Source organism: Pygoscelis adeliae, unplaced genomic scaffold, assembly GCF_000699105.1.
Source record: "Pygoscelis adeliae isolate BGI_AS28 unplaced genomic scaffold, ASM69910v1 Scaffold84, whole genome shotgun sequence".
Lineage (NCBI taxonomy): Eukaryota > Metazoa > Chordata > Aves > Sphenisciformes > Spheniscidae > Pygoscelis > Pygoscelis adeliae.
This window is the reverse complement of record NW_008824754.1, coordinates 1,136,673-1,149,507: the sequence shown is the minus strand read 5'-3', so window position 1 is coordinate 1,149,507 and position 12,835 is coordinate 1,136,673. Positions and strand designations below refer to the sequence as shown.

Sequence of the window (12,835 nt, the reverse complement as noted above, 5' to 3'; positions counted from 1 at the left end):
AGGGGGGGGAAGGGGGGGGGAAGGAGAGGTCAGCAACCTTGTTGACTTTACTTGTGCAAGTGAAATTACTACAGAGAACCTGAGCAGAGAGGTAGTGTCGTCCTTGTTCTACATATTTGTAGTCAGAGTGACAGCCTAATCCTTCATTTTGTTTCTTTTCTGTTTTCCATTGGGTAGGTATTTAGCCTCGCAATACTATTTGTAGAATATATGTACAGATGCCATTTTAAAAAATGAATTATGGTTGCTAAGTCAGTCCAAAAATCCTCACTGCATGTGCCTGTGCATGAAAACAGCGTTAGATCTCATGTGCAGCTTTGTTGCCTAAGGGTGATCAAAAGTAGCAGGGTTGAATGTCCTATTCTCTGAAGTTTCCTATTTACCTCTGATGGGAGACTGTCTGGTTAGTTTGACACTTCTAATATGGGTCAGTAACTGTCCGTACTGGATATTATCAAGTTGTCTGTAGCTGAGATAAAATTAATACCAAAAAAGCACTCTCTGGACTTCTAATTAATCCCACAGGAGAGCAAAAACTCATTTAAGTTAGAAGTTTAGCTGTCAGCAGCATCAGGAAAAGCTGGTTTCACTTCACTGAACTGAATTAAAACTCCACATTAATGGAATTAAAGCATGTTGCCTTCTTAAACTCTTAACATTCATCAAAGCAAAGGCTTAGAAGCTTTATAAACAACTGCACTGCTACCTCCAATCCTTGACATAAGAAACAACATGCTGAGAATACATCATAAAACCAAACAGCGTTAGCGTTCCCTTCACTGTTCTCCAGTGGAACTTTTTCAACATTGTATTTATCAATCTTTTTTCTTTTAGTACTGTGAATAACAAAGAATAATTTGGAGCACTAGTTTTCTCTTTTTGTTAGTTTTTTGGTTTGCTTTTTTTTTTCTGTACAGAATGTATTGATAGACAAATCCAGCTTGTATATTTTTCTTCTGTGTGGCACTTTCAGAATTGGGACCTCAAGAATGTTGCTCCAAAGCCTGTGCCACTAGCTGCATCACTACTTCTTTATGAGAAGATGCAGGTCAATGGATTTAGGAAGCAAATAACAACTTTTATGTTGTCAGTTTTGACTTGTCAAAACAAAGATATATGAAAACAAAAGGTTTCCTAAATCAAGGCTGTAGCAAATAGAGGACAACTGTTCTTTGTCGGGAGGAGGTGGGTTGGGAGAGGAAAGCTGATGACTTTTCTAGTACTCTCTGTGTAAAGATAACATGTATTGTTTTTATACAAGCAAAAGAGACCAGGAAAAATTTTAGACTGTAACAACCTTCTTTCTTCCACCCTCAATGCAATAGGCAGGCTTTGGGATGAACTCTGATTTGAGTGTCATGCAGTCTGATCCCTTAATGCTGGTTTGTCCTTAATTTGCATTATAAAAGTTTAAAACACAATAAATGTTTCCCTAATATGATTGTTTCATCCCACGTAGGGGTTTCACTGGGATATTGTGTATTAGTGAAAGTGTCATTCATGAAGGGAAGGTGGTAGTTCATTTGGTCCCTACAGGGAAAGAAGGGTTTATGATGCTGCCTCCAGATTCAGCATCACCCACACAGCAGAATTGCCTTCAAAATATCCTTTGAAGGGCTAGAACAGAATTAAAACTAAGGAGACTGGCTAGTTCTCTTCTTGTTACTATGATACTTACTGATGTTGTTATTTTCGTGATAATCATTAAAAAATATGTTGACACTACGCTGCTCTATTTTTAGTATTTTACAAAGATATGAAATAGCAGGCCTTGACTAAGAAACAGGTTTAAAACAAAAAAAAACAACTTAAACCCATTAGAAAAGAGAAGTTGGATCCTTTGCTCCTTATTTTGCCCCTTATTCACTTAGAATCTCATTCTTTGTTCCTTCACTCATATGAATTGTCTTACAAGAATAGTATATTCCCCTTGTCTTGAACTAAAATTAAATGGAATTAAGTTAAAAATGGTATTTTACAGGATGTGGGATTCATTTCTTCAGGGAAAATCCATCTTGTATGGCTGCAGTATTAAGTAGTATATTGAAATATTATTACTTTATATTATTAAAAATATTGAGACATTCATTCTGTATCATTTCAGGGAAAAGGTAACATTTTTATAAGCCTAAATGTCTAACTTTGAATACTTAGATCTGTGAGTGTAAAAATATGCTACTTACCTACATATCTCAGTAGGGATGTAAGTGTCTCTGTTTAGGCATTCATCATAGAAAATGTTGGTGGCAGTAACCCAGAGGTTTTATTTCCTTTTTTGCTACAAAAGACATGACACATGCATAAGTGTATTAAGCATGTGATGGAAACAGCTTCTTTCTGCTGGTTCCACCACTTTGACAGAAGCCACCAGGAGCTTTATCTTTTAAATAAATCAGTTAGGAATGATATCAGACTGTTATTTCTGTCTCCAATTGGATAGCCACTTGTGTCAAACAGTGATTAAACTGCATTTTTGATTTTTAGCTGTCATTGTATTCATGGTGATACCTTAGAAGGCATAAGCTTGTACTGATCATCAAACTTGATTTTTATAATTATGTACAAAAAATGAGTTTTCATATCACCAGTTATGAATTATTGTCATGAAAAAAGCCAAGGACTCATTTGAACTCTATGTCACAAATACCTAGGATTGGAAAAGGGTTTCTAATGAGTGGAATATTGTCAATAGCTGAGCCCCTTGCTCGGAAGGAGTGAGGTATAAGGTTCCTTGCACAGCTTTGCATAACGAGGTAGTCATTCCAGTGAGGGATACCGATGACATCTAGTGCTGGAGTAGTTTGGTAATTTCAGGAGAATACTGAATTGAAATCACTGCTTTAATTCATACTTGTTATGGGCGTGCAATACTTAATAGAGCATCTGATATAATAGAAAATAACGTTGCCATCCTAGCCTTTTTTTTTCATTCCATCATTGAAACGTGTTTTGTTTTCCCAAGAATCTGCTCTTTCCTCTGAATATTCTTTGTTTTCCAGCCTGTCTGGATAATACTTTGGTTGATTTGATGCTTCTTGCCCCAGCCATAACAATACTGTGTGAGGGTAACTACCAAGCAGATGTGGTGGCACGGCACAAATTCTCAAGTGGCTGAGAGTGATTAGTGAGTTCTGGGTACCTTGCCCTTCTGCTGAGATGTTACACCTCTGATTTTCTGGAAGGGATGAATATCCTTTCTTGGCAAAGCAGGATTTTGGAAGTGTTTTAGACTGGACACCCAAAATCAAGGAACCTGGTGCTCCTAATCACTTCTGGAAATGCTGTTTGCTCTCATTTCAATTTTGTGTTTCAACAATGTTTTTCCTTACAAAGTTCATGAATAGCATTTTCACCAACCTTTCTAAATAGAAATCCTATGTTTTAAACATTAAGAATTTGCATTTATAAAAAGATGTCCAATTTTTTTTAACATACGTGAATAGTGAAACCCAGTAATAAATTTATGAGAGTGCAGCCAATACCAGCTTTAGATCTAGGTAGCTTTATGTTCAGAAAGGTGATTTGTTCCATGTTAAAGAAGTGTGTGATGTCAGACAGAGATTTATAAAGCTAATTCTGTAAAAGCCATTATGAATAGTATGGTGACAAAATTCTTAGTCTTTATTCATCCACTATGTAAAATTTTTAGAAATAGAGAGGTTATAACCTTGAGGTTTTGCACAAAGTAGCCTGGGTTAAGTATCAAACCTCAAAGATAGTTGAATTCATCACTAAAATGCAGCATCGCTGTGGGGACTGAGAGTCTATGACAGTGATCAGACTGGTCCCTTTCCCCATTTTGAATCTTCCGATGCAGGAGCAATAATTCACTGTTCTGTAAATTACTTTGGTGAATGTAGCCCATTTTTTCATTTGCAACATCCAAACACAGTCACATCCCAAGAGCTTAATATTCAATATGTTTTTGTGACCGTCTTCAGTTGCTAATTCTGTAGATAAATGGGAAATTATTTGGTTTTAGTACTTAGTAGCTGAAAGTCCTACCTTTAACACTCTTATAATTTTGCTCATTGTGAAGCTGGTCAGAGTTATATAAATGTTTGCTGTAATAAAAATAGGTAAATGCTAAAATAATTTTTGGGAAAAGAAACAAAGCTTTCAGAATTCAAGCCAGTTTGGCTAGTTGTTGTTGGGTGTAGATATTGTGGCTCTGGTCGTAACAGTATGCCATGGCTTTAGTAAGGAGGGGATCTTGAAACAGCAAGAGGTGACTTAAATGTTTTAAGACAAAGTGCCATATCAGCTGTCATTCCTCAGCTTCCCTTTCCTATGACATTCCTTTGAAAAACAGAACACCACACAGCATTTGTGAAATAAACCCAATTCCTGCATGAAACCTTCACTTGCTAACTTGCCATGCCTTGTTAATAGATTTTTTCCCCACAAAATATGTAACATCTGTTGCAAGAATATGAGCTGCTTGTTTAAAGTCTCCATTGTGGGTTTGGCATCGGCAGCGTAGCTCAGGCACAGCTCTGCCATCCTTCTCTTAGAAACAGGCCTTGACATACAGTGTGATTTAGAGGGCCGTGACATAGATCATTGTTCCTTCTCTCTGCTGGGTTATTGTTTCTTGTACCAGCCGTATTTTTGCATCTCTTGAGGCAAGTACAGGGAATAAAGTTTCTGAGAGTCAAGCTGCACAGGGAAAAGACGGAGGTGTTATAGCTCTGCTGTGCCATTTCTGTCACATGTATACAGGGGGGGAAATTCAGGGGAGAGGCTCTTCCCTTCCTTATTAATTTTGCATGGGAAGCCAGTACAGGAACATAAGGATGTATGTTCCCTTCCAGCTCTGTAGAGGGAGAGGGACAGAAGACAAGCCACAACCTAAACTTTAAATTTTTAAAAATTGATAAAACCTAAAAAAGTAGGTAGTTTAAAAATACACATCCTAAGTCATTTGCAAGATGAAAACATAATGTGAAATTTTAACCAATATTCCTAAAATATTATTCTGCAATGTTTGTCCAACTCAACTATTCTATTCACACCATGATGCCAGGGGCTCATGATACTCCTGTACATCCTATGTCTTGCTATAAAACAGATAAAAAACTCTGTAGTTCTTCTTATATGGGGAATGTACTTTCCCACAAACTTTCTGAAATACTCAGAACAAGGATGAGTACAGCAGTTTACTAACATGACACAAGAGCACAATGGTCGCAACAGGGAATACCAGCAGGTAGCAGGTCTTTTGTTTGTCCTGTGGCATGATATCGTGTGTCACAGCTCTATGTGCTACACAGAAAAATCATATCTCTTCTGTTAGACAGACAGTATTGGCTATGCTACGAGACAAAATGCATGTAAAATAGATGTGTTGCTCACTAATGTTGAATGTCTCAGGTTTTAATGAAAATAAGGTGTGCTTCTTCTGAACAAACTGCTTGAGTTGTACAAAAAGCTTGAAAGCAAGACAAAATCTGCAGTTAGTAGAATCAGTGATATAAAACTGACAAAGTTTTATTTTTAATTTGTACTTTGCATTATTAATACTGGGCCTCACTATGTGATGTAGCCATTAAAATTAATCAGAGGATACACCCAGATGCTTCTGCTTTTTCTTCTTACTTTTTAAACACATTGTCTTGGATAAGGAATGCAATTTATTATCACAGAACTGCCTTTGACTGATGCTGTGTTGTTATCCATTTATATTTACGTGAATAGTAATGGTACAATACTATTATACGATAGTACAATGCTGAAGTTAACATATACTGTGTAATTTATTTGGTTTATGTAATATATTAACTATGTTCCTCAAGCATGACAACACATATGAGAGAAGCCATTAGACCTCAGGATTTTCAATCAAAAAGATTTTTCTTTCACAGAGTCTGTGTTTTGCTTAGAAAATATCATGTTTTTTTCTAAATGTTGTGTCTTAGATTGATATAATTTCATGTGGAAAAACTCAAAACACTGAGAATTAGATTGATAACATTATCATTTACTGTTTTACCTTCTGCTCTGAAATTAACTTTGTGTTTTAGGATTAGTATATTTAGCAGAACAATTAGCATCTAAGTTAAGTCACTGAACTGTGTGTATGTATATATTTTTTTAAAAGAATAAGAAAGATAAGGGGGAATTATTCTCTTCATTGCCTGCTCTTAAGGAAGAATGAAACCTGATTTTAAACAAGAGAGATTGTAGGGTTGAGCCCTTTTTTGAAGACATGAGCATCACTGAAGTCAAAATGCTTTAGACGTGTAAAACTATCTGATTGCTATTTCTATTTTGGCGTTAGCTAAACTGCTAGAGACAGTAAGAATAAGAGAAACTTGTATTTCTTTAACAAATGCTTTTCTTTATTCTTCCTTGGTCATACAGTCATTCCCAGCACAGCACTGCAACGCGTCCACCCACAGTGAGCTTGCAGCGGACCATTTCTGTGGAAGGGTAAGATGATTCTCTGTTGAAGCTGCCTGTAGAGCTCTCAGATGCCACTAAGCCAGACACTGAACTACCCACATACACATAGCTGTTAACTAGAAGTGGTTTTGCATACCGCAGTGTTTAAATTTGTGAAATGCAGAAATAAATACTTTCAAAGTATTTATTAGATACTTAAACTGAAAGGCTTGGTTTTCATGGAGATGAGAATATCCGTCGTGGAGATACCTTAACTACAATCTCTTCAATTCATCTCACTTGACTCGTGTTAATATTTACATGTGTTAGCTGTAAAATGGTTCCCACTAATCATAGAAATACCCAGTGAAGTCTTACTCTATTTTCTTAATGTATGCATGAGTTCTTTTTGACAAAGCAGTGTCCCAAACTAAGGATGAAGAAGTACTGATAGAGAATAATCATCCTGTCCTGTGTATACCTCTGTATATTAATGCGTTAATTGTAGAGGTATACCTCTGAGTACTTAGCTGACTCCATTTAAACAGAAATAATTGGGTAAAATATGAATAATTCACAACCACAGTTAATATTTTTGCATCTTTATGATATTAGAAAAGCTGATATTTAACAAACACAGATTTTGGTTGCACTGACTGCCTTAGTTTACAAAAAATGTTAGATTTGTTTCTCCCCTCCCTCAGAAATGTGGAACTGTTTGAAATATTTTGTAGGCATGAGTAATAACTTGTCATTGGCTGCTTTCAGGTCCTATTTCAAAGCTTTTCCTTCTTGTGATAAAAATGAGAATCCAAAGTTTCCACAAAGGAAAGACGTTATCTTGTTGTATTTCGTTTTATGTTACAACCTTATTGTGGTGCAGTCAGAAAATAAAATGGTAGATATGTGAAATAATCCACTCCTATTTTTCTCACAAGTCTCAATTTTTCTTTCTTATCAAGATCTAAGATTTTAAGTTGTTTTTTTTAAACGTGTAGGACAACTATAGTAATTATTCATTGAAAACAAGACTGAATAATGATATTGCTACAGGAAAGGTGCGTATGGCTTAAGGGCTGTCATCCGGAAGGTAATTCGATACATGAAGCCCTGATCATCTAACCTTCCTGCTCAAAACAGGGCTAATTTCAAGTTAGATCAGGTTCCTCCGGGTCTTGTCCAGTGAAGCTGTGACTATCACCAATTGTGGAGATTGCACAAGTTCTGGGCAACATGTCTCGGTGCTTTAACACCCTCATTTTGGATTTTATTTCTTTATCTCTCTCTTTCTCTCTAATGAACAGAAAGAGTCATAATAAATTCCCCTGTCTTTTCCTCAAATCAACTCATGAATAAATTGATGTTTGAAATAAAACTTAGCTTCAAGAACAAGTTTATCAATTAAAATGGCGACTGGAGGGGGGAAAAAAAAGGAAAAAGAAAAAAAAAGAATCTGCTAATTTGAGATTTAAGGAAAGTAATTCTATTATGATGTCTTTGACTTGGTCTACTGGACTCCATAATTCAGGAGATATCCTACAGGTTTAAACTCCTATTGAAATTTGGAAATCAATCTGTCTACGTGAATTTTGAGATAAATTGCAGAATCTGTACTGGCCACGCAGACAGCTTGCATATATTGTGTATGAATCATTAGAGCGCAGGAAATCTGCAATTGATATTACAGGTCTCCTGCTGTTCAGGAGGTAGAAGAATATCTGGCTTGTAATTATTACTAATCAACTTACACTGAGTCATATTTCATTTCACATAGGAAAGTGGGACTGTTAGCCTGTTAGACCGCTGAGCAAAAATAAGTAATCAGCTCAGCCCTAAATATTTCATTATGTTAAAGCTCGATTTATTCTAATGTTTTTGTGAAGTCCATGCTGCTAAGTATGTTTATAGCTAATACAATTTGAGGTCAAAACAAAGTTATTTTTCTCTTTTAGGAACTGGGTTTCCATCAGTAGAGCCCTGTATTTAGGTGACTCATATTGCTTTTGAGATGCATTTTGTAAATAGCTGCTTTACCTGCAAGGCATCCCTAGCACGCACTTAGATTTGTGGCCTGCATGCTGGCTCTGTGTGACCGACTGCGTAGTCACTGAAGTAATATAATTGCTGGGTCCTGTGAAGGAGAAATGAAATATGGGAGGGTTAAAGAAATACAGGGGAAATTGCATTCGCTGGCATTTATTCCTTTCCACCCTGTTGAATATGTGATAATTGAGCTGGCTAGAATAGATTTTTAAAAAACTTTAGTAGTTTTTTCATCAAGGTAAGGGATTCATACAGAAAAACAATTTATTTTTTTTTTAGGGAGAGCTTTTGTGGACTTCACGTACAGCAAAAAAATGAGTAGCAAGGTGAAAAAAATAAAGATGTCTTTAAAGATTATTTTTCCTTATATTCAAGCCATATCTTCTTCACAGTGTAATAACTGTACATGAGGTGAAGAGATTTATTACATGTATAAAAGCATGAACTTCACAGGTGTTTGATGTCATCATTAGTGTGATCTAATTAGTAACTTCCCTACTGGTTTATTTGCATGGTTTAAAAACAAGAAAACTATAACATTTGAATTTGAAAATGTTGTTGGTTTGAGTTTTTTGAAATGGTTTGAATGAACAATTTTAACTGTGAGTATTCAAAACAGGAAAAATATTGGATGAAAACTAAAACCTGTTATTTGGAAATCCTACTGTACTAGCGCACGAAGCTGTAATGTTAGTGGTGTATGATAGCTGTTCTCTCTGCCGTTGACATTCAGACTAAATTGTATTTTACATGCTACCAGTCATCTCTTCTGCTGAGCTGCTTAGAAACTGGGATTTCAACATATTTGATCTAGACTGTTTTGATTGAAATTTTAAATGAATTTATCAACGTGACTATCTCAAATATCTATAAATATTTATACAAAAATAAACAGCATTTGAACCATGACTAAGGGTAAGAATTTTTATTCTGAACAGGACAGATATCACAGACTGCTTTGTGTTTCAAAAATGTCTTATATAAAGTAATTCTGGATGCTTGCTACTAACCCACCGTGTATTGATATTTCACAACATGGCTTAGAGGCACTGCTATTTTTAGGTATTCTCTTAGCCTTTGAATACCTCCTGTCTCCTGACAGTGCCATGCAGTTGCCTATCACCATTTCCACCTCATCTAGTTTTGTTTACAAACTGAAAAGCTGGAGCATTCATGGTAAATAGAGTCATCAAATGCTGTAAGTAGTAGTTTATAGAAAAGTGGTTCCAATATGGAACCAATAGTTTTTAAAAGCAGGATGCAAAGCAACCTTTTCTGGTATGGAGTTGCCTGTGTTGGGTATAGCAGGTGGAACAGAGATGCAGTTTTCAGGATTTATTTTGATTATTAGCATGCATTTAACGCACCTCTGATCAGGGAAGAGAGACAAGTGCTTATGTGAGACAAAATATAAATGAATAAGCACACTGGAATAATCATCTCCCTTTCAAAGTTAAAGAGGATATTAGATGTCCTACATTGTCCCCCTAGAAATCAGTGAGATTTCCCAAATCTAGGAGATGTACTCCTGTGCATTTAAAGTAAATGTCAGGTGTCATGGTAAAAATATAGACCAGTTTCACTTTTCAAATAAGAGATTATTCCTGTATGCTAATTCCATCTTGCTAGCTGTAAGCAGAAAACATTGCCTAGTGTGCAGGCTTTAATTTCTCTACAAAAGACAAAATGAAAGGCTGTTAAAGTCCAGAGGGGTTCCCACAAAACAAATAAAGTTGCACATGTATAAGCCAGTGCACTCATGCATGCATCAGTCAGGTTGAAGCCTGGCTCCCAGTAGGTCCCCTCATATTAAATATACTTCAAAGTTTGCGACAAGTTAGACATGATGTTTGCAGAATAAATGTGTTAAAAATGTAGTCAGTATTAAAGTTAGGATAAAGCATTGCTTCTACAGTCAATGCCAACATTCAATCAACAAGAAATGCCAAGGAAACCATAGTCAAATAAACAGATAAAATACTTGTTTCAAGCAGAATGGGTAACTGTAGTAAGCAAAATTATATTTTGCTATGTGATATGATAAATGAACATCTCGTTAAAGGCCGAATGCTTAGTTGTTAGTATATCAACATTTAGTAAAATAAAATAATAACTCACTAATCAATTATACGTCATGAAAATGAATGCTCTGCACGTGACCAAAACATTGTCTCATTTAAGAAGGCAAAGTTACCCCTCTGGACTGTGATGCTCAGTGTGACAGCAATAGGTAAGAGGAAGGTTATTGGTTTTGTTTTTTTCAATCATAGTTGAAATCAAGATAATAATAATTAAAGTCACAAATCAGGGATCAGACCCCACTGGGTCAGGTGCAACACTGATGGGTAACACTGATGTATTCAGCCTCTCCTAGGCTCTGAGATGGTAAAGGGCTGGGGACTGGAGAAAGGAAGGAGAAAGGAAGGTCTGCCAGCTCCCTACCACTGCCAGGTCGTGGTGTTTTGGAAACCGTACAAGAAAGGTAGATCAGAGGGAGGGCTGGGGAGGAAGGCAAGGGGTAGTGCTATTTCACATCGTGATGGAAAGTTTTTGCCAAGCCTAAGAGGGGAATAAGAAGGGGGAAAGTAATAGCCAAGATGCTACAGAGGTGATATTGCAATAAAACAATGGATGAGACCACTACAGATAGATTTTTCTTTAAATTGTGAAGCAGAGTTGTAGAAAGTATAAAAGAAAATTTACATAAGCCGAGTAAGTTTGGTTTTGCCTGAACTTCAAAGTCTTTTAAAAAGGTGTGTGTGCATATTCCAGGCCTTCAGCCGCTTAAGATTCCAAATTATCTCTTGTGTGATTAATCAGATTTTAAAACACCATACACACCGGCACATTCTCTGTCCAGCCTAGCTTCCTGTGTTAAATGCTGTGAAGAATGCTCAATCTATTTGAATGACCTTTTTTAGGTCCTTCCAGTATGACTGTCCCTTGGCTGTCTGAAATAAACATGCAGTTATTTATAAGAATTGTTTGAAGCATGAGAGGAAAACTAGAAGTATTGTACTGAAAAAGAAATGGCTCCATTAGCCAACTGACCCTAAGCAGGCATAGCCCAGTGCTCACACAGTGAATTGTCAGAAGCCAGACACCATGCTGCTCAAGAGAAGGGTGCTTTGATCCCTTAGATTTGGGGTTTTTTTCCCCCCTGATGTACTACTAATGTGTGACTTTAACCAAGTAATACACTTTCTCTCTACTTCAATTTTCCTTCCTGCTATTTGCTACTTTAAGTAGCTTGAATGTTTTTTGTTGCATTATATGGGTGTAGTGCTCTGCACAGAGGGTCTGGGGCCTTAGTTGGAGACTGGGTGCTACCCTAATGCAAGCAGTAAGATAAATAAATAGTCTTCTGGGCTTTCTATGGTGTGTGTTACTGTAACACCAAATCAGCACATACATGAATGGATGTATGATTTCAATATCCTTTGAGATGCAAACAGCGTTTTTGAAAAAAAAAAAAAAACCACCAAACCAACAAAAAACCTGCAGCCAGGGCAAGATCAAAGCCCTATTTCTAAGTCCCTGCAGATTTGGGATACCTCATTGATCGTATATAACTGAAGAATTCTCTAGGGTCTGATATTTGAAAGCACCCAATGTGCTTAATATTTCTGTAGATGTTCCAACAAACACAAAATCATTTCAACGACCCAATTTTATAGATGGTGTAAAAGAAACAGAAAGACAGAGCTGTGTCAGTGTGAGATGAACACTAAAACTGACTGTATTCTTTAGTGTAGCCAGCAGCACAAAATAAGCAAATTAAAAATTGATTTTCTTTCAGCTAGTTACTATAAAACTTACTTGTTTTCAGAAAGCTCTTCCCCTTCATTTATCAGTCCAGTTTTTAATCTCTTAAATTAAATCTATAATTACTATGGATTCACAGTCTATAGAAGGATGATAGGGATACTCAATTTTTTTTGTCTTATCATTTTCTTATGGTAAGAGAGTAAACTGATCAAAACAAATATTCAGTACAAACGTAGCAAATACAAAACACTTAGCTATTTTCAAGATAATGAACAAATAAAAGAAATGTGAACCAAAAAAAAATTGTTCAGGAGGAAAAATGCCTCACTTTTTTGGTTTTTTTTTTGTTAATCGCATTTTTATGGCAGGAGAAATTTTCTTAAGTGTCAAAGCTTTACTCACTCTGATTTGTTACTACTTATCGGTTTCAAATATTAACTTAATAACACTTTGCTCTTACATCAGGCCTGCAATTTATAATGTGCTTTACAGAATCTGATCTGATGCATTCCCTGAAGCAAGTAACCAAGTCCATCCAAATTGATTCTCCCGTTGATTTCTGAGTCTGTAAATTTGTGTGGATTGCAGCACTTAATTTGCTCCTTTGCTACTGGCTGTATTATAGTGAGTCTTCCTCTCT

At 36.2% G+C, this 12,835-nt stretch overlaps 1 protein-coding gene across 2 annotated transcripts in view; it reads left to right on the top strand.

Annotated features, from left to right (window-relative positions):
• DLG2 (discs, large homolog 2 (Drosophila)) overlaps positions 1 to 12,835 on the top strand; it is a 671,422-nt gene that overhangs the window by 425,533 nt on the left and 233,054 nt on the right. For both annotated transcript variants that reach the window (XM_009323461.1, XM_009323460.1), the window contains one exon: positions 6,364 to 6,432. In XM_009323461.1, coding sequence (XP_009321736.1) covers positions 6,364 to 6,432 — 69 coding nt within the window. The remainder of the gene's footprint in view (positions 1 to 6,363; positions 6,433 to 12,835) is intronic.